The sequence below is a fragment of the Artibeus jamaicensis genome, unplaced genomic scaffold, assembly GCF_021234435.1.
Source record: "Artibeus jamaicensis isolate MK-2021 breed Jamaican fruit bat unplaced genomic scaffold, CSHL_Jam_final scaffold_1019, whole genome shotgun sequence".
Lineage (NCBI taxonomy): Eukaryota > Metazoa > Chordata > Mammalia > Chiroptera > Phyllostomidae > Artibeus > Artibeus jamaicensis.
This window is the reverse complement of record NW_026522025.1, coordinates 4,578,258-4,600,884: the sequence shown is the minus strand read 5'-3', so window position 1 is coordinate 4,600,884 and position 22,627 is coordinate 4,578,258. Positions and strand designations below refer to the sequence as shown.

The window sequence follows — 22,627 nt, the reverse complement described above, 5'->3', positions numbered from 1 at the left end:
TTTCACCTCACACCGGTGTCCCTTCCTATGGCTCCAGTCCGTATTTCATATGCAGAACTTAAAGACAGCAAAAAATGTTTATTTGAAAAAATTACTATGTATTGAAAATATACATTAGAAATTATTACATACTTCCATAGTATTCCCCTCCCCCACCACAAAAGTAGAAATATCTGCCTGCTATACTAATGTCATAGGTAAATTCAAACAAAAAAGAAAACAGCCCCCTTTTCTCATACATTAGAGTTGGGGGGGAAAAGGTCAACTTCTGCCAATCAATAGGAATTTAACAAGTCCCAGTCTTCCACAGCAAGACACACGTATTTCTGCTTTGAAGACTGTGAAGAATTACTCTGTTCCTTTTCTGGCTCCTCAAAACCTCTCTTCTTGCTCTTCTTTGACTCCTGGCTTGAGATGGCTTCGCGTTTCAACAGTGGCCCATGGCAGTCTGGGGCTTTCTCTCTATAGAACTGAAGTTTCTCAGAAGAGTTCGTGCGGGGGTCTGCCAGGGGACACTTCACCGGGGTTTCTGTTCGCGCCCGCTTCCCGTCTGTGAGAACGACAGAATGGAAGGCTGATCCAAAGAAAATGACAATGGCCTAAACAGAGTGATGCCTGGATTAATCTTATTCCCTGTTGAGTCCCTAGACAGTCACAGTGGTGTATGACCGGCACAGGCTGCAGGCATGTAAGAGCCACTGCATGGATAAGAGGCCTTGGGCAAATGACCTGAGATTCAGTTTTCTCATCTTTACAGGAATATAAAACCTATTGCATAAGGGTGATGTGAAATAATGTACGTAAAGTGCTTAGGACGATGCTTGGCACACCGTAAAAGCTAAAAAATGTTAGCTATTACTATTCAAAATCCAGACGTGACTGTCTTCTATGAGCCAAATTTACAGCACAACTCTAGCAGACGACACAATGTTATGTGTTTTTTTCTTCATATACCCTGGCTTCTTATTTTGTTACCTTTATTTTTTTCTTCACTTTGATTTCATCACCAAACTTCATTTTTAAAAATCAGGGTAAAATATACATAAATAAATGTTCCACTTTAACCATTTTTCAGCATACAACTCTGTGGCATTACGTACATTCGCATTACTGTACAACCATTACCACTGTCTATCTCCAGAACTTTTTGTCTTGCAAAACTGCAACTCCAGCCTACTAAACAATAAATCCCCACACCCCCTTCCCCAGTCCCTGATGACCACCCTTCCATTCTGTCTCTATGAACTTGACTATTCTAGGAGCCTCATAATTATTACTCTATATTTGTCTATTTTTTTGACCAGCTTATTTCACTAAGCACAATGTCTTCAGTTTCACCCATGTTAAAGCATGTGTTAAAATTTCCTTCCTTTTTAAGGCTAAATAATGTTCCACTGTATGTAAATAATATATTTTGTTTATCTATTCATTTGTTAATGGGCACTTGAGTGTTGGGAACTGCCCCGCCTGGTTTCAGAAGGTGTAAGCCCCCCATGGCTAAGGCTGAGTGAGTGACCTTCGGACCATAAGCCACTAAGGAGGCAAAGCTTATCTCCCTGGCAGAAGCCTTGCTTCTGCTCCTTTTTTTGTAACTGGCCCCCAATGCTTGATCAGCTAGCCAATGACGGGTAAGATTCCCTAAGAAGTGAATGACCTAAGACAGGCACGATCACGTGGAGACTCCAGGGAAGGACTTGGGGAGCTATGGAGAAAGGGGGTGATGGACCCTTGCCCCTTGGCTTTGACATAGCCTGAGTCCTCATTCTGTCTGCAAGAAGTCTCTTAATCTCTTGGCTGCCTTACTTCCCCTGCCTGACTAAGCCTGAAACAATGCCTTAAGCCTGAAACAATGCTGGTGGTGGGTGCTTCCCTGTGCTGGAAAGGGCAGGTTCCCTTAGGGTAATCAGACCTAAGAAAGAATGCATAAAATCCTGTGAAACCTGCTTTGTTTAGAGTGTTCTCAATTAAATGATAAGGGTCCAAGTGAGAAGTGAGTTTGTTCCTCAAAGTTTTATGGCTCTTTAGCTATCTGCCTGACTCAAAATAGGCCCTCTGAGTTCTTTGTTTGTTTGATTCTCACTGCCTGATAATGATTAATGAGCTTTACCTGTATTCTTGTGCAAAATGAACCCAATAAAAGCCTGTCAAGGCAAGGTCAGGGCGCTCTCCCCTCGAGAGTGTCCAGGCCGCTCTGAGGCACTTTTCCCGAGGGAGTAGCTGTGCCACCCCTTTTCCTCCGCAGGACTTGGTGGTCCGTGGGAATCTGTCTCGTGTCTCATCCGTGACGCCTTGGACACTGCGGGCCAGTGTCTGCATCACTTGACTTGCTTCTACCTTTTGGCTACACTTAATCCGTTCTGAACCTTCTATATCATATCTACCTTGGGGCCACTGCAAATCATTTTTGGAACTAGATGAAGTATAAATCCACTCGTACATTTAATAAGCTATTTTCCTGGTACTGGCGCTCAAAGCCAAGTGCGGACTTAGCACTGTAAGCTATGTTGAGAGAACATGAGTCCTGGTGACCTAATTAAGTCAGTACTATCACAATTAAGTTTCCCGCTTTGTGAAGATAAGCTAACTGCTTTAAGTTAGGGTACAAAAACCTAAGGGCAAAAATTCCAAAGGAAAAAGAATTTCTCACAGAAGTGCTGAGCTGCCTTTCCAGGTTCTACAGCTTGTCCTGGCTTCACAGCTTCCGAAGTCACACGCTCCCACTGCAGAACAATCTAAAACATATTTGAAAAGATGTGAATCTGAACAAAATCTCAAGCTTTTAATCTCAAACCTTCCTTGTTCCCCTTTGTTCCCTTCCATAAACACAGATGCCTGGGGTACTGTTACTTCAGATGACTGGTGATAAGAATAAGAATCAAGTCAGACCTGGACTTCCTGTTTTAATGGAGGGGCTAGAATACAAGTATATCGGATATGTGCACTGGCATTACTCAGGAGACATCTATAAAGCTCACTCCCAATTTTCATCTCTATCCCAAGCTAGAAATAAACGTCATTTCCTTAAACTAAATACTAAAATTTAAAACTTCAATCATGCCCTGACTGGTGTGGCTCAGTGGGTTGGGCATCGTACCACAAACCCCACAAACTGAAAGGTTGCTGGTTTGGTACCCAGTCAGGGCACGTGCCTGGGCTGAGGCCCGGTCCCTGGTGGGGGGCCTTCAAGAGGCAACCACACATCGATGTTTCTCTCTTACATCAATGTTTTTTCTCCCTTTCTTTCTCTCTCCCTTCCCCCCCCCAAAAATAAGTAAATAAAAAATTTTTTAAATCTGAAAAAAACAAAATTTTAGTGATCACTAGTCACACACTCTTAGTCTCATGCCTTAAAATACACTAACTATAACTTAAAGTCTGTGTGTAAAATGTCCACATTTCCAAATTCTCAAGATACTTCATGATCGGCTTCTGTTTTTAAAACCAATGCAAAAGTATTTTTTTTATAAGCTACCTCAAATTCTTTTGGAGATCTGGCCAAGTATCAGCTATAAATAAATGATTATTTCACTTATACCACGAGAAACAAGAACTAAATTTAATATTTTTCATTACGGTATGTGATGAGTGATCATAAAGAAAAACATTTTCAGGACACAGAGGCAGTACAACAGTCTAAGAATACAATTCCAGAGTTTGCTCTACTACCTACTAGCCTTGGCAAGTGATTTGAGTCTCATTCTCTTCATCTGTTAAAGGAGATAACACACACGCAGGGTGTGGCAGTAACCAGCACACAAACAGTGTTCAATAAATACCTGCTCTCATCCCTTCTATGATTCTTTCTGATTATGGAAAATGCAGACAGATCTCCTGAATCTGGTGACTCAGGGCAACTGGGCAAACACAGTGCTGCCACTAAGAAACCAGAACGTCAACAGAAGAGCTTGGGGACAGGGGAGGAGAAAATAAGTTAGGTTCTAGACATGCTGAATCTGAGCTATCGGGCAGAGACTTCTGGGTGATATTTAGGAATGGGTCTAGTGTAAGAAAGAAGGTGGAACGCTTCCCACAGGGACAGTTAAGGCTCTGAGAACAGTTGAGATCACCAGGAGAGAGAGGGAGGTATCAGAGAAGAGGTGAGTAATCAGCAAGAGCGAGACGGACAAGTGAAGAAGTCCAGGGAGAGCCGGGAGAAAGGCCAAGAGGAAAACGCATGGGGGGGCATGTTACATCAAAGCTGAAGAACAGCCAAAGCAGGTGAAAATGAGCTCACACATTACCTTCACGGGAACGCCTGCAATAGAGAAGTAGGGGCCAGACCTAAATTACAAAAGAGTAATAACTGAGTCCTGGCTGGTGTGGTTGGTGGACTGAGTGCTGGCCTTCGAACTAAAGGGTCACCAGTTGGATTCCCAGTCAGGGCATATGCCTGGGTTGTGGGCCAGTTCCCAGTAATGGACACATGAGAAGCGACCACACACTGATGTTTCTCTCCCTCCCTTTCTCCCTTCCTTCCCCTCTCTCTAAAAATAAATAAAGAGATTAATTTAAAAAAAAAAGATTAAGAACTGAGTAGGCAATGAGGAAGTGGGAGAGATAATAAAAAACAATTCACAGTTCTGCTGGAGAATGAGGAACATGTCAGACTAACAGTAGATCAAGTATGGTTATACGGAGAAAGGAAACGGCCAGCCTAGGGCGAGACTGCAGATGCAGTGGTGGGGCAGTAGAGGAAAATAACTGTTAGTGCAACTACAGAAAAAGCTGGTGATCTTAGGGAAGAGAACTGAAAACAAACAAAAAAAACCCAACAAAACCAACCCTCTAAAAGGCTTATCTCTGGAATAAAGTGACATCCCTGTTCCCCTTAGATAGGAGGGAAGTAGAATATAGTTGAAGAAACAAAGAAAAGTTAAGACAGAGATAGGGAAGTAAGGGGACTTCTATCAGACAGTCTCATTCTTTCTGTGTCACCTGAGTGAGGCAGGCGGAGCACAGTCAGCCTGAAACAGTTTTAGTAAGTGATCAACAAGAGACAGAGAAAGCTCTGCAGTCGAGCCTGAGAAGCGAGGCTAAGGCTGCATGGCATGAAGCCAATTTACTTCCTTTCAGGCCAGGCTGCTAGGTATTTTCCTTCACCCTTGCCAAGCTCTGCAAGAGAGGTCCTGGCTTCTGCATTTTATAGATGAAGAAACAGAGACTCAAAGTTGCCTGAAGTCATACAGCTGCTGGGCTATCAAGCCAGGATGCCAAACTCAGGTCTCTTTGACTCCACAGCCTGTGCTCCTTCCACCACGACACCTGCTACCAAGCTACATCAAGCCTTTATATGGCTATCCCACACCTACCTGCCCCAAGTCCACTACTGGCTATGTCTAGGGTTCACCCAGCGCTACAGACTGTCTGACACATGCACTATGATAATTATTTCAGCATGCATTTTCTGGACCAACTTCAGAGTGCTTCTGCAACAGTGACTCACCAGCACCCCTTCCTGTTTACCCCTAGGGAGGTGATAGTATAATTAGGCAGTTGGATAGGTCCACCATCATGCACTACAGCTGCTGCCAAGTAAACATCAGAACAAAACAGTCTGGGGAGTCCTCTAAGTCTCCACCAAGAAACATCAGTTTATTAAAGCGTGTGAAGGAGAAAAGCACAGCCACAGGCAAGCTGGCACCTACTGCTGCTGTATACGTGGTTCCCTTCTGACTTCCTACTTAAGTCTGTACTTTACCAAGTTGAGGGAGACCATCAAGATGAGATGACTCTTCAAAGTAAAGTTCAGTCAAGAAGGTGAACATGGGAATGCTCAGTGAGAGAAGGACAAAAAGACCTGCCCTCACTAAGGCTCTGAGATGTAGGAAAATTGCCCCCCAAAGAGGAAGAGTCAGATTTAAATTGTTATCAGTGTGACTTAACTCTTTCTAGACTACTAAGAGAAATCTGTCCTTCTGAGGCTGGGTCATCCTGCTTTTTTCATAGAAGCCATAATGCATTTACTTTCAGAATCTTTATAAGATGGCATTTTTCTCTGAGGTCCAATAAGGTATGAGGCATAATCTAGTGACCAGAGCATAAGATTTAAGGACAGGCATGTAATACCTTTCCTTAAGTAGCTGGGTCAATTTCAGGCCATCAGTATCTGTAATTTGACAGGAAGGTGGCAATTCAGCTAAGAAATACTAAAAGGATTAACATCTGTTCAAAGTGTTGAATAAGACTCTTAGAGTTACAGTGAAAAACCGTATTAACTGTATGTGAAAAACCATGCAGTACCTGGTCAGCCCAGCCCTCAGTCTTGCAGTTACTGTGATCGAATTCCTTCAAAGGCACTTTGGAGTGGACAAGGCCTATGTGGGTCTGGAGCTTGTGTTTGACAGCTTTGATGTCCTAGTGAGGGAAAGGCAGAACAGGGCCCCACACATCTATTAGCACTTGCTTTCAGTAGGAAATAAACACCAGCCCTTTCTAAACACCAATTTACAGAAGCAAAATATCAAACTGGGAATGTGAAAAAAATAAGAGAAGGGAATAAAAGTCCTACCTTAAGCCCCGTCCCAGAGATATCTAAGCAGTTGAGTTTTCTAAAAGAAAAGAGGTATCCAATTCCTGCATCTGTGATCTCGGGGTTACCTAGGTGTCAAAAACATAGGTGGTATTCAGTTACAAAACAACTTCGTCAAAACGCCAACAACAAGGTCAGAAAAAGGCCAAACGATGGCCAAACGATGATAAAAGATAAAACATTGAGTGAACAAACTTTTCCGAGTAAATTAAATACAGGGACCTTTATTCTATCCATAATATGAAGAGCCACAGGTGAGATGATCCTGAAGGTCCTTTGTAGCTGTAACTTTCTAGGAGTTGGGGGGTTAGCAGAAAAAAAATGAACCAGGTGCTACCCCGTTCAATGTATAACCATATGGAAAAAACATACATAAACATGTACTGAAATGGTTCGTTGGGGGGTGGGTAGGGCAGGAGAGAGGAATGGGGAAAAATGAGGAAAACTATAATCGAACAACAATTTTAAAAAAGAGAAAAAAAGGTTCATCAGACTTTATTCATGGCCATTTCACTTCCAAAGTAAAAAGATTTACTTTAAAAAGGGTTTCAAAAGTCCTCAGACACAGGGACTATTACTACTCTTACTTGCTTTTTTCCCCAGAATCCTCTCTTACATATTACTATCTCAAAGCAGAGAGTTATTACATTTAGCACTGAATCCTCAAGGCCATGAGCACAGTGCCTGGGACACTGTAGATGCTGAAAAAATATTTGTTGAATGAATATACTTTCCTGGGAGGAAGGCAGAACACTCATTACTATCTTCATTTTACAGAAGTCAAAACCAAGGCTCAGAAAGGTTCAATAACTTTCCCAAGGGCACACAGCTGCTAATAGGAGTAGCAGAGCAAGGAGCATCCTCTGACCTCAAACCCTGCTCCTTCTATTCCTTTGACATCATACCATCCTGCCGTTCATACATTCAATGGATGCACAATTAAATTGTAAATGATCTCTATCAACTATCTACCATTGGTGTCAGTATTTGGTTAATCCTGGGTAAATTACCACAATTGTGGATTCATCCAGATTTCCATCAAGCACACATGGATAAAAAAGACCTAGATGACAGACAAGCAACTCAAAGAAAGTAAAGATGAACGAAATGTGCTTTGTAGATGCTACGAGTATGATGACAGGCCGCCCTGTGTGCACAGTGAGTGGCATGGATGAAACCGCAGGGCCTTTCCTACCGTAACGAGGGGCCAGCATGCCAGAGAGGTTTTGGCCAGGAGTCACGAGCCTCTGGCTTTAGTCCTGCTCTGCCACTAACTTGCTGTGGCACTTAGGACAGTCCCTTCAATTTATCACCTCTAAAATGAAGGGAAGAACCAAATGATTTCTAAGGCCATTCTTCTAACATTAATAATCTCTAATTTCTGGTAAAACTTACAAGATAAGTCTAGTAACGTTAGATTTTCAAGGCCTCTTTTCATCACTCGAACCGGTGCTGTCATTTTCCGTACCCCAGCGTCAGATAAACAGTTATCCTTCAGGTGGAGCTGAGTTACACTAAGGAAACAAAGTCCATAAGTACATTACTCAAAGAGAGTTTGAGAAAGTCTAGGTATAAGATGCTTTCATAAATTTCCTTTAAAAATATAAAATATCCTCTGCCCCCTGCTACTTCACATCAATGCATTTAATGGAGTTAAATATCTGTTGGTGTTATTTCAGTTACTCAGTGAGCATTACCTTAGGGAACAAAGTGTCATGTAGTATTAATCTCAGATGGTGAAGGCACTAAACGCATACGGTGAAATGAGATAAATGGATTTCATTAAGGAGATGAATACACCTTGTTAAATACAAAAGCTGCATTCCTAAAAAAAATGCTGTGTAAAAACTAAAAACACTCTAAATATGTCAGGAAAGTCTCCTAAAGAATTCCTATGGGAATTCCTACGGGAATTCTTTTGACAAAGCAAACAATCCTAAGTTTAACTAGCTTTATACATCCAGATTTTCAGATCGGGTTTTTAAGGTATACCCCAAACCCAATCCATACAGCTAATCTGACACTGGTGTATTAATGTGCTCCACTGTCCCACACACAAGAAGAACTTTTACTAATTCACACAAAAATACTTTTATACAGAGCAGTATGTGGGTGCCTGTCCTAGGGAGGCCCCAGGAAGCAGGTTCGACTCAGGTCTGTAATGCTGTTATCCCTCTGGGTGCTTATGAAACCACAGAGGAATCCATTCGGCCTCCTCTCTGCTGTCCAGACTGAGATCAGCGGGATTATTTGTGATCAGCACGAATTGGGTGATTTCTTTAAATTATGGTGCTTTTGAAAAGGATGTATTTGGTTGTCTTTAGTAGTCTACTTTTAAAATTTATAATTGATAGTTAAAACAGAAAATGAGAATTGCGGAAAATTGTATAACTTCTCATCTTTTGCTAGAATAAACTAGGACTAGACAAAAGCCAAAATCATTTTTTAACTGATGTACTCTTCAAGTGGTACATGTTATCATAAAGTTTATTTAGAAAAATGAACCAACTGACTTACTTTCATAAGAGCTACCCAGTCTACATTGCTTCTACCAAGTATATGGATATTGAGAATTTTACAAAAAAGTTAGCAAATAAATACAGGCTTGTGAAGTAATCGGCATTCTTCAAGATGACCCTGTTGGATCATATCTTTTTTAAATTTTTTAATCCTGATCTGAGGATACATTTATTGATTTTAGAAAGAGAGGGAGGAAGGCAGGGTAGCAGGGAGAAGTGGGGGGAAGAAGGAGGGAAAGAGGGAGAGACAGACAGACACACAGATGTTGGTGTGAGAGGAATGTCAATTGGTGTATATGCTCCCATATATACCCTGTATGCACCCTGACTGCAAATTCTGGTGCATGGGACAGCGCTCCAATTGAGCCACCCAGCCAGGCCAGACCATCCTTTGAAAAAATAAAAATTCATCTGCAAATGGTGGCGATACCTAGATAGGGCCTCATTGGTGAGATGTTCTAGAAGTTCGTGCTCATCTCCAAGTTTGCAACAGGAAAGATCCAGGCAGGTCAACTCCCGGAAAGACTTAATCTCCTCGAGTTTTTCTGAAATCACCAGATATCTGTGGGGCATGGAGAACAAGAAACAGTTTTTCTTTTCCTTCTTTTTCAAACATTACCAGATGTGGCTCTGTGCCAGTCAACATTCCATCGGGACAAAGTACCATGTAATAAGCAGACTTCGCTGATTATTATGTGGACACCGGCTGAATTTTTTCATTAGTAAATGCCTAGAAAGTCTTTTTACATGAAAGTGGAATACACATTTTAAATAAATAAATAAATGAAAGCATATGAGCAAGGACAAGTCACAGGAAAAAACTTCTGCTTTGTTAGAAGACAGATTTGGTGGTGTTGGCACCTTATGGGAGAATTTCCAAACTTTAGGTACTCAAAAATGTTTAATCAATCATTCCTTTAAGGCTGCGTTTTATCTAATGCTCAATATTTTGTGGTTTGAAAACTGAAATGGAGCCAAGAACTCTGGCTTCTAATCTTCACATCCAGGAACATACTAAGAAGTATTTGGCAGATCACATTTTAGCTTTTCTACTCAAACCCAAGTTTGAGTAACTGCCCATTCCACTGTGTCCCTGTCAACCCGCTAGCTTTACCTGAAGGGCATGTGCAGCGTGATTACTGAGAGGACTCGCTCTAATCTAGATGGTTCATAAGACAAACCAGTGAGCACAACCAATTAATTAACTGGAGCACCTTGCCCAAGTTTATCAGGAAGCCTTAGCGAGGCCTCTGAAAAGGAAAAGGAGGTTAAAAAGGCATTACACACCCCAGGCTGTGGCCGCCACTCTGCTTTCTAGCCATGTCTCTGTTAGATGTCGTCAGTGAGTAAAAACGAAAAGGAAAAGGAATTAGGTGTGACAGGAAATGGAGAGGATCCTAAAAGAATAGGGAAACTGACTTGTGACAAAGGCATGCCTTTCTCATTCACTTTCCTCAAGAATGTCTAGAAGTTGCCACAGAGAGATGGCTGGGTGGGACCACTGGGGGTTACACTTAAAACAGTTCACAGGTCGGTCAGCAGGATCACAAGGACCAAAAACAGAATGGGCAATCCGACAGTAAGAGGGAAGTTAAATCTCTTTTCTTCCTACTTCCAACAAGCTGTCACTGACCTGACTGCCAGCTACAGATGGCCTGGGCACTGACATCCCCTCTAAGCCGCCTGCCGAGCTCAGCTGGGTACACAAATGAGCCTTATTTACTCAGACTATTTTAACTGCACTGTAAATAAAGCTGCTGTTTTCTATCTTACAATCACAGTGCTGAAATGGGTTAATGGGGATTTGGGGGATTACTAGTAATCAGAGAAAGAAAAACACACATCCTTTGATCAATTAACCAAAAGATTTTTAGTAATTCTGAAATAGGTTATCTGAGAAGGGTAACATAATTAACAAACATTACAAAAATCAAAGCTGAGACACCAACATGCAAAGCCACAGACCTTACTACATGTTTATCCAGAACAATGATTTTCAACCTTTTTCATCTCATGGCACACATAAACTAATTACCAAAATTCTGTGGCTCACCAAAAAATATATTTTTTGCCCTTCTGACAAAAAATAGGTATAATTTTGATTTACAATAGTAACAATAATAGCAATTACCTATGTGTTTTGCTCCAAAGTGACTTGAAAAAAATCAAATGTTAATATTTCTATATAAAAATTTATAGTACCAAGAATTAACCAACCAGATGCAACCTTATGCAACAAGACTAATAAGATGCAACTCTATTATATGACTTATGTATTTATGATTCAAGACAGGGCATTCACATTGGATGCCTATTGTTGTATTGGCTGTTGTCATTTTTTTATTTGACAATCTAAGGTGAAAAGAGGTTAGTGTCCCTGACTAAATAATCAGGTATTGCATTATTTTAAAACTTCTTGCAGCACACCGGTTGAAAATCGCTGATCTATAACAAGTTCTAGGGTCTTGCTCAGAATTAGTCTTCAATCTGCCCCTTAACAGTTTCAAAACAGTGAGTGGAGAAGCAACAGAGTGCAGACATATTTTAGCATCTGAAAGACCTGAATTTAGATTCTTTTATTAAGATTTATTAGATTCTTAACAACCCTAATTACCTGTGTGATTGGGAGAAGTTACTTAACTTCTTTAAGTCTCAATTTCTCCAGCTAGAAAATGGGGCTGATGATTACATTTTTCAAGACTATTAAGGCCCTCATTAAATGGTAGCTATTATAATTACTTCAGTTACACACGGTGATATTTTAAGGAAAACATCCTTGCCTCCCTGCAACCACCAGTGGGACTGCAAATCACTGGGGTTTCAACACAGGGAGCCCATTTTGCAGGGGCGGAACCCAGTTGCAAAGGTACTGGCTTCTCCTCCTGGCACAGCTTTGTGACTCAGTCCAAAGACAGCAAGCCTGGGAACCTAACCAATTATCTTATTTTCAATTATTTTCTCAGGCTCTTTCCCTTTCACCTCAACCTTTTTGTGCTGGTAAAACCTTTGCTGTTGCTGCTTCAGTCCTGAATTGCAAACGCAAACCCAAATCTGCCCTCTTCTTTTTCCTTTGGGAATTCAAAAGGAAAAGGGAAGTTTTCGATCACAGTTGAAAATCTTACTTATATCTAAATTGAAAAGGCTATACTATAATATGAGCCAAAAGGTTATGGAGAAAAGAAATTAAGAAAATGTGAAAAAAATTATAAAGAAAATTAAACCAACTTCAATCCCACCATGTAGATAGTTCAGTGGGTTTCTTTTTTCTTTCCCTATATGCAATTATAAAAATTCTTATTTTAATAAAACTGGGATCATACAGCATATGTAACTTATTTTTTCATTTAGTATATAATGAACATTTCACCACATCATTTTAAATGTTCTTTAAATATTATCTTGAGTTATATATCATATGAATGTACCATAATTTGCTTAACTAATTTCCTAGTGTTAAATAGTCAGCTTTCAGGCCTCACTATTACAACTACTACTATAATGAACACTCTTATGTAAAAATATTTGTTCCTATATGTGATTACTACATTAGAAATTAGAAGAGATTATAAACAGATAGAATTAATGGGCTAATAAATGGTATGGGTGTTTTTTAAAGGCTCCTGATACTTTTTGCTAAGCTACTTTCCAGAAACGCTGCACTAATTTACGTGCTCATCAGACATGAATAAAAGTACTATTCTCATCCACTTGTGCATCTGACTACTGGTGCAGTAGGCAAACCTCAGAAATGGATGAAAAGCATTTTCACTATCATGAGAAATGCTTAAGCCATAATGGTACCTGGAGGAAAACCAAAACAATACAATTTGTATTCTGTAGATTAGGGTATATTCCAAATCCACAAAAATATGTATTTGAAAATGATTACCATGAATGGTGGGACAATTAATTTTTTTAATATCACAGTTCTATGTATTGTCTAAATAGTATGTATTGCCTTTAAAACATAATTTTAAGACAAAGTGTACATCATAATTCTATTTATTGTTCAATTTTTTCTACAATAAATATAAATAACTTGGATTAAAAAATAAAATGTATTTCAAATGTACGAGCTGCAGTGAAATGTTACTCATCTGGACAATGTTTTCCTTTCCACTGGCCAAGCCAGAATTGAGACCACAGCACGAAGACAGAGTTTTCATGAGGTGTCTGCAAAGCTCATGAGTCCACAGTTCTGTTTTTGTCTGCATCTGTTTATGTCTTTTCTTTTTAAAGTACAATATTTGGCCTGGGGTAAAAACATTAATCCTATAAGCCAATTAAATAAAGACTGCTCCTTTATTTTTTTTAGCATATGAGCTTAACTTACGCTTTCTGGTATGACTTTCTCTTCTTTTATTATATGCTTTCTGTTTAGCCTTATTTTAACAATCACACTGATTGTGTATCTTAACAGTAAGCTGTCTTTTATATTTCCTTTTTTTAAGTGTATTTTATTGATTATGCCATTACGGTTGTCTCATTTTTCCCCCTTTGCCCCCTTCTGCCTGGTACCCCCCTTCCCTCCAGCAGGCCCCCACTTAGTTCATGTCCGTGTGTCCTGAATTTAAATTCTTTGGCCTCTCCATTTCCTATGCTATTCTTAACTTTCCCATCTATTCTGTTCCCACCAATTATGCTTCTTAATCCCTGCACCATTTCCCCATTCTCCCCCCACCCCCTCCTGCTGATAACCCTCCAAATGATCTCCGTATCTGATTCTGTTCCTGTTCTAGTTGTTTAGCTTTAGTTTTTAGATTCAGTTTTTCATAGTTGTGAACTTATTATCTTTTTAATGTTTATCATTTTGATCTTCTTTTTCTTAGATAAGTCCCTTTAACATTTCATATAATAATGGCTTGGTGATGATGAACTCCTTTAGCTTTATCTTGTCCTGGAAGCACTTTATCTGCCTTTTCATTCTAAATGACAGCTTTGCTAGATACAGTAATCATGGCTATAGGTCCTTGCTTTTCATCACTTTGAATACTTCTTGCCAGTCCCTTCTTGCCTGCAAAGTTTCTTTTGAGAAGTCAGCTGACAGTCTTATGGGCACTCCTTTGTGGGTAACTGTCTCCTTTTCTCTTGCTGCTTTTAAGTTTCTCTCTGTCTTTAACCTTTGGCATTTTAATTATGATGTGTCTTTGGTGTGGTCCTATTTGGGTCCAACTTGTTTGGGACTCTTCATGCTTCCTGGACTTCTATGTCTATTTTCTTCACTGAATTAGAGAAGTTTTCTTTCAGTATTTTTTCAAATAAGTTTTCCATTTCTTGCTCTTCCTCTTATTCTGGTATTCTTATGATTCAGATGTTGGCACTTTCAGAGGTGTCCCAGAGATTCCTAAGCCTATCCTCGTTTTTTTTAAATTCTTATTTCTTCTTTTTGTTCTGGTTGAATATTTATCTCTTCCTTATCTCTTCCTTTTGAATTCCTCAGGATTCAAATCATTGGTTTGAATCCTGTCTTCCTTCCCTCTCTGTTGGTTTCCTGTGGATTATTCTTTACTCACTTAGTGAAACCTTCATTTCTTCCTTCATTTGCTTGCTGTACTCAAGGAATTCTCTGAGCATCCTGTTAACCAGTGTCTTGAACTTCACATCTGATAGGTTGGATATCTTCATTTTGCTTAGTTTTTTTTCTGGGGGTTTTGTTCTGTTCTGTCATTCGCGCCATATTTGTCTCCTCAATTTGGCAGCCTCCCTATGTTTGTCTCTATGTATTAGCTAAAGCTGCTTTTAATCCCTGTATTAGTAGCATAACCTATTGTAGAAAAGGCACCTATAAATTGTGTGGGGCAGAGCCTTAGGTAATTGCCAGGACCAGGCAACCCTCTTCATTGCTTTGTGGCTGTGTGGAGAGGGCTCAGAAATGGGACAATGCCGCCTGGCCTCTGGCAGTTTGAATGGAGTTCACCCTGTTTCCAGTCACTTCACCCCCTTGCTGTGTGGGACTGGCGCCTTTCCAACTGCTGGCCCAGTGGTGAATCCTGGAGTGGTGGATTTACATACGTTCTAAGACTGTGCTACAAAAATCCAGAATTTCTTCCACTGCCCCAGCCCCACCCTGCTTTCTACAGCCAGAGGTAACAGGAATCCAACCAGTGCTGGAACCCTGGGCTGTGCAGTCTGGCCTGGGGCTGGGATCGCCCACTCCCAAGGTATCCCTCCCTTTTGTTCCACCGCTGCCATACTACTCTGCTTTGCCGCGCCACATGGCCTCTATACCCATCTCTGTTACTCCACCCCTCCAACCAGTCTGGATGAATGTGTCTTCTTTAAATCCTTGGATGTCAGACTTCCATACAACTTGGTTTTCTGAAGGTTCTGGGAGTTATTAGTTTTGAGATCTGATTTTAATTCTTTCTATGGTTGCACAAGGAGACAAAGCATGTCTACCTACGCCTCCATCCTGACTGGAAGTCTCAGATTTTCTAATCACAAAAACATTCACATAGTGGTATACTATAGAGCTATTTAAAAAATCTACAAGTATTGTTGACAAATAATTTTCAAAATATGAGAGGAAAGCAAGGTACACAACAGTGTAAGCAGTGTGTTGCCATTTGTATGAAAAAGGAAAGAACTATATGTGCATATGTATATACAGAATATTTCTGAAATGACGTAAAAGTAATTGATGACAGCAGTTGCCTCTGTAGAGAGGAAATAAGAAAGAGATAGGAATGAGGCTTATATTTCACTTTCTACTTTTTTGTGTTTGCTTTAAATTCTTTTCTGTGTATATTCTTAAAAAGCATTCTTTTAAGTTAGTAAGTTATTCTGAAAGTCATTTTATATGATAGTGGGATAAAAATTTTAATGAATCATAAAAAGATGAGTAAGGCAAAGTCACACACACACACACAGAAAAATATCTTCTCTATGAGGAAAGCCAGATCTTTCCTAAGATAGAAGTTCCCAGTGTTGGAGACTTCTCTGAAAATTTCGAAATTTTAGGGTACTTGAAATTTTAACCACTCATTTTTTTTTAAGTTTCTTTTTATCTAATGCTCAATATCTACTGGTCTAAAAACTGGAACAGGGCTGAGCACGCTAGTTACTAATTTTCATATCCCCAAAAGCATACCAAGAGATATTTGGCAGATCACATCTTGTCTTTTCTACTTTCTCTTACTAGAAAAGTTGGTAGAAGAGTATTTTCTACCTAATGCAGTTGTGGTTTTCAACTAATCCTTTTAAATTGTTTCAAAAACAAAGCTCAATGTTGTCTGAAAGAGTGAGAGATGAAAGCAAACAGTGATTTTTCTCAAAATGATCCATCATTTTGTGTCTGAAAGTTCAAAGTTGCAGTGCTATTTGATGGGGAAGCCGTCAACGCTACTAAGCCCCAGAGCCTGACATAATGAACACCCAATAAAATACTCAATATCCTAATCAGAATACCCACCTGTTTCGCAAACACAGGGAGCAAAGCACCAGACTTCCATAGGCCTCCGTGAATTTCTGTAAAGCTCTCAGCCCCGCACCAGGCTCTGTGAATTTCTGTCTGGCTTCAGCAGCAGAGAACAGCTTTTCAGCAATCTGCTCAGGAAAGCCAATAAGGGAATCAATGTGATCGACGTTGTCGGAGATGAAGCCCAGGACCAGGCTGAAGAGGGATTTGGCGGAGTACCGAAGATTCCCCTCCCGGGTGTATGTGAAGATGAAATGATCAGTCTTCTCTTTCTGCGCAGTATCGTCTTCCCTGTTCATGCAGAGCTCCACAGAAAATCCTTTGGGAAACAGTCGGAAAGGCCTTGGCTTCTGGAGGCTACTCTTGACGCCGTCCAAGGCCAAATTGACCATATGCAGCTGCCCATTCTCCCGCACATAGATGGGCCCTGGGTCCAGGTGGTTTTCTGAGTTGAGGTAGTAAGACATTGCCTTGCTTGCGACTGGAAAAGCAAGGCACAGAGGAAGCAAATACAATTAAAGTGCTATCTGTAACATGTAACATCATCTCGCTGTGCCCATAGCTTTATTAGCCTACCAGGCAGGCCCCGTAGCTAGTTTGGGAAAATGAAGCTCACCAGCTGCCCGTGAATTACGGCGCTGGAGGGTGCTTCTACTGCCTCTACCTGGAATGCCCTTTCTTACCCCCACCCCTTTTCTTGTCTATCTGGTGATCTCCTATTCGATTTTCAAAATCCAGCTCAAATCTTATTTCTAAAATTTACCCTAAGGGGGTTTATTGCAGAAGTGGGCAAAGAATCTTCAACAAGGAAAGTTATGGAAGCACAGTTGATATTAGCAAAACAATTGGAAACAACCTAAATGTCCAAAAACAGGGGTGTTGTTAAATACATTATGATACATCCATACCAAGGAATGGCATGCAGCCATTACAACTGTAAAATTTGTATGGATTTGCAAGTTACAAATTGCACATTTGGAATTTACTTTTTGTTTTTTAAACCACATTTATGCAGCGAACAAAGACTAGAAATGAATTAATTCCCTTGTTACCATGGCACCTTCCACACACTTCTTTGTTGTACTTGGCTCACTGTTCTGCTACTGCTTTGTTTCTGGGTCTGTGTTCTGCTGGTGTGAGCTCCTGAGAAGGGGGACCATGTTTAATTTAACCAGACTTCCTAACAAAGTGTTCTGGCATGTTAGCAGTCCCTGAGAAGATATTGCCAGAACTCAAGTTTACTTATTTGCTAAACTTTACACAGACCACAAGCAACAAAATTTTTATTGGGTTTAAAAATAAAGACCTCCATCACAAGAGCTAAATAAAAGCTATTGTAACCCTTGAAGCATCACTTCCACTAAAGCTCTACTATGGCACTTTTGACGTTAGGCAAAATATCAAACACAGTTGGGTATTTATGTGGTCATGTGGTGACATTTTGTGCCCAAGTACTAACTGGAATAAATACTTGTTTTCCTGAAGAACTGTAAGATTTCACAATACACAAGAAATTGCTACATTACATGAAAGTATTTATCATTTCTACACCAATTTAAAGGAAGAAGAGGGGTGAAATTTAATATAATGTAGGTCACAAAACTATTATGTCTGAAAGACGCCCATTGACGTTTAGTGTGAACCAACCCAGCTTCTTCTGCATCAATGCAGGGCTAGGATGTACCTATGATGACACTTAAAAGTGTCAGCCAACAATCAACCCAGTGACCAAAAATGCTGCATCTCTGGAGACCAAACAGGGGGTCCTGTTGGTGGGCATCAGCATAATTCAGTTATTATACTGATGTGGGCATCAGTATAATTATGTGTGTAGAACACAAGAGAAAAGAGGGCTCTGCTGAAGTTGAGAGCTTCGCCCTTCCCTGATCATTTTATTATGCTCTGCTCTGGCCATGCAATACTACTTAGGTAAACTGCCTGTCCCACTGTCCTTTGCCCCTTTGGCTGGAATACCCTTCTCTGCTTCCCTGACCTAGCTAATTCCTACTCATCATTAATGCCACCTTCCATCTCCTGGGAAATATTCCCTAACCCCTGTACCAGTGAAGGCCTGTCTGATACTACCCAGAGCACCAATGACTCCTTCTGCATGGCACTTAGCACCATGTACTATGTCTGTTCCCTTACTAATATCCCCAGAGCTGTGAGCTCTTTGAAGGCAAGGCATTCATTTGACCCATCTCTCTTTCCCAGGCCTAACATAGAGCCTAGTACTGAGTAAGCTTTCAACAGATATTTGCTGAACCAACTGAGATGAAGGGTGAGACCTCAAAAGGGACAGGCTTAGTGGTCTGAGCTGCAGGGCCTGCTGATACTGTTGCTAGGAGCCAGCTCCTCTTCCAGGCAACAGCTGCAGCTCCTCCCCCACTTGCCAGACCCTTCTGCAGGTGGTAGAAGCAAAGCAGATGATGGGAGTATACTGCTACTGGTACTACCAGGGGAAAGAATCTACAAACCAGGAAAAAGAAAAAAAAACTGTCACAGTGCCAGTTCTTAAAACTCATAGTCTTGCTGGTATTCAGTCTGCTGCTAAGGAGATACATCACTTAGAATTCTAAGCTCTTCTTCCAGTAGAAGCAAACATTTGGCCCCTTCAATCTCACAGACTTTAATCTTGATGAGAAGATAGAGCAGACCCCCTTTGGTCTTTGTACCCGTGATTGGATATTCAAGCCCTATTCTACTTATAGATCAGAAAGTAGATACCAGGTATCATCCTAAAAAGAAATGACCTGATTTTAATAGAAAGGCAAATTCAATGGAAGATAACATTATAATGGGTGAACATATTATAGGCTTCCTGGCAAAGAAATAGGGGTCTGCCCATCAGTATTACCCCCCAATAGTGCCTTCCACAAACTCTGCAGTAAAGTGAACAAATGGATCAATGGATGACTACTATGGTGAAAATCAGAAAAGTCTGATTCTATCCAGCAGAGGGCACAGCAGTTTGGGACAGGAGTAAGCATGTTAACCCAGGCTGCCCCAAATCCTGGCAGCTTCTGCTTCCAGGGATCATTTTTTTAAAATGGGCACAGTTCTGGCTATATTTTACCTTTAAATTACTCATCAAATGCTAATTCTCTTTCTAAATAATGAAAAGAAATCCAATATTTCCTAAAGAGTAGACCTACATCATCTGTCCAGAAACCCCAAGGCCTCCCTATTCTTCAACTACAGCACTTGAAGAACTCAGTTCAGGGAATCCTGGTGACCTTTGATTTCTACAAATGAATTTGGGCTTTTTTTATTCTCCCAACAAGGAGTTTCCTGAGAATTTGTGAGGTAATATAAAATGATCTGAGGATTATAATCTTTAGTATTTAAACCTTTCAAGGTTAAGAACCACAAAAGCAAGAGAATTCTGCACAAAGCTTCTGTACTTGGCTTTTGCTTCTGCCTGGCTGTTGGATAGGATGGTCTACTATAAACGGGCCCTCTCGGGAGACATACCGTGGCAAAACCCCCATACAACTGGAAAATTAAAATAATCAGTATCTGTAAGGAAACAATGTCCAGTGTAGATCTGCATTAGCTGTATTTTATGTTAGATCAACAGAGTAGCAGGGGCATTCTAATAGTCTGTCAGCTCCCTACAGGGGGGGCGGTTTTGTAACTGATACATCGCTGCAGAAAAACATCATGATAGTGTGTGTTCTAGTATTTGGCCCCCGTAAATGAACGGACACCACGGAGTACGCCATTTCATCAAACCAATAAAATATAACCTTACTTTATTAATACCTCAGGTTACTACAGCCTCTCTGAATAAGAAGCAAAATAAAACAATTGATAACGAACCATAATGATTTTTTAGAACTTAAAGCCAGTTTATCAATCAAGGAGCATGGCTATCCCAGTCAAGGGGTGGGGAGGCAGATGGGAGAGTAGGAGGCAACAGGATTAAAATGGTGAAGTAAGTCTATGGATATCTAATTTGAAGAGAAAGAAAAGAAAACACCTAACTTTATTATTTTTTAAAGATTTTATTTATTTGTCTTTAGAGGGGAAGGGAAGGAGAGAGGGAGAGAAATATCAGTGTATGGTTGCCTCTTGCACGTCCCCTGCTGGGAACAGGCCTGCAACCCAGACATGTGCTCTGACTGGGGATCGAACTGCAATCCTTTGCTTCGCAGGCCTACACTCAATCCACTGAGCTTATACCAGCCAAGGCCTAACTTTAGTTAAGTAAGGTTAACGATCCCCATAATAAAAAATCATAGTAAAGACTACAATGACAATGATAGTGGGTATGATAGCTACCATTTATTAAGCACCTACCAGTTGCCAAGCACTGTGCTTGGTACTATATTAAATGATCTCACGTTAGCTTCCACAATCCTTTGAGGTCAGGATTACTATTTAACAGTTGAAGAGCCTCAGAGAAATAAAGTAACTTACTAGGAACAGAGCTAGTAAGTGGCAGAGCCAGAATTCAATGTCAAGGCTGTATTACTCCGAAGTTCAAGCTCTTTCCACTGCATGATGCTGTCTCTCAAGGATAAAAATATGATATAAGCCTTAAGGGTAAAAAGAGATGTTAAAAATTAATGTCACCCACCTGTTTGATCCCTCTGGTATTCACTGGCTGAAACTGGGGGATGGGGAGACAGAGAGGAGATTAAAAAACAAAACCAAAAAATGGACATGTGAGGAAAGAGCTGGTGGGAACAGAGCCAGGACAGAGCTACACTGAGGCCTCCCTTCTACCTTCTGCCAGGGCAGAAATTACCCACATCCACACACCAGGAAAACATCTGTTAATTCATGGCCTTCATCCCAAGGCTACACACACCCTTGGTTAATTTGAAAATGCAGAATTCTTGAGAAAATTTCCAACGTAAAAACCTGAACAGAAACGAGTTTCAAACCATAAATAATCAACTAACTAATCTTACCTTCACTGTTCTGTGTCAGATCCATTATTCAGTTTTCAACTCCTATTTCTCTGACCCTATAGCTCACATTTTTCTACCTTCCCTTTCCTGATCCATACCCTTTCCTCTCCCAAGCTCCAGAGGATGGTACCATACCCAGCTCTCTACTTTCCTCCAGGAACATACCAATCTCCCCCACACCTTGAGACTTAGTTTCTCTCCCTGCTAACTCTACATCTTCACACACAAAATTCAATCTCCACAAGAAAAGCCCTAACCTCCCCTTCCTTCTCCCACTCTCAGCTCCTCTGCCCCCACCTCTCAAACCTTGTGCCCTTCTAATCCTTCCATGGCCCTTCTGAAATCTGGCTCCCTGCCTCTCAGACTCAATCCCATCTCCGCCAGCCTCTCCCTCCTTCCCCACATCATTCCTCCCCCCTCTCACCCCCAGGCAACATCTATTCTGTACGTCACCACTCACCCTTCCCCCTCTCTGGGATCACCTCTCCTAGGAGCCAAATCTCTCCATGTCTTTCCTTGTCTTCTGTCTGCAACCTTCAAAATTCCCTTCCTTCAAGCCTCACTATGCTCAACTTCACAACCCACAGCCCCAACTTCTTTCTTTCCTACCCACAAGACCCCACCCTTTCTCCTATCTCAATCCTATATCCTTTCCTCTTTGCATTCCTCAAAGCTCCTTCCCCAGCACTGCAATTCTCCATCTCTCTAAATTCCCACGCTTGTCCCTCTCTGAGCCCACCCCAAAAATCCTGGTCCCTTCTCCCCCACCGCCTCGAACCCCAATTCTCACACGCCTACATACCCAACCCCAGCACCACTACCTCAAGCTTAAATCCATCTTCCACACTCCTTTATCCTCTTCTTCACACCTTTCACCCAACCACACCCCAACCGCATCTCTCTGGGTCTTCCCCTCCCCCACTTCGCCCCTCTCTCACACCCCGCTCCCGCCCCCACTCTCGGCCCAGGGCTCCGTAGGCGGCCCAGCCCGTGGCCGCCACCTACCTGTGCCCCTGCCTAGGGCAGCGAGCTGCAGCTCCTCTTTAGTGGATCCCTCTTCCACAGGTCGGCTGAGAGGGAAAGGGGCTCGCTGCTCCAGGCACAAAGCTAACGAGGGTGGGACAGAGAAAGGATGGGAGGAGGGAAGGGGCTAGGGGCAACCCAGCGCCTTGGGACCGCTGGGCTGACAGGGGCGGGGGGAGGGTAGGCTGGGCAAGGGAGACGCGCGTGCGCTGTACCCGGC

At 41.4% G+C, this 22,627-nt stretch overlaps 1 protein-coding gene across 2 annotated transcripts; it reads right to left on the bottom strand.

Annotated features, from left to right (window-relative positions):
* Positions 1-58: 58 nt before the first annotated feature.
* LRRC42 (leucine rich repeat containing 42) lies at positions 59-22,607 on the bottom strand. 2 transcript variants are annotated; one of them, XM_037161700.2, is made up of 9 exons: positions 22,390-22,606; positions 21,048-21,080; positions 16,460-16,946; positions 9,479-9,610; positions 7,925-8,043; positions 6,509-6,597; positions 6,241-6,354; positions 2,648-2,732; positions 59-550 (listed from the first exon to the last, which is right to left on the bottom strand). In XM_037161700.2, the coding sequence occupies exons 3-9, from the start codon at positions 16,930-16,932 to the stop codon at positions 276-278; spliced, it is 1,287 nt and encodes a 428-aa protein (XP_037017595.1). In that variant the 5' UTR covers positions 16,933-16,946; positions 21,048-21,080; positions 22,390-22,606; the 3' UTR covers positions 59-275. The 2 variants fall into 2 exon arrangements, with proteins under 2 accessions (XP_037017595.1, XP_037017605.1); XM_037161710.2 differs by lacking the exon at positions 21,048-21,080 and having other exon boundaries at positions 22,390-22,607.
* Positions 22,608-22,627: the final 20 nt, after the last annotated feature.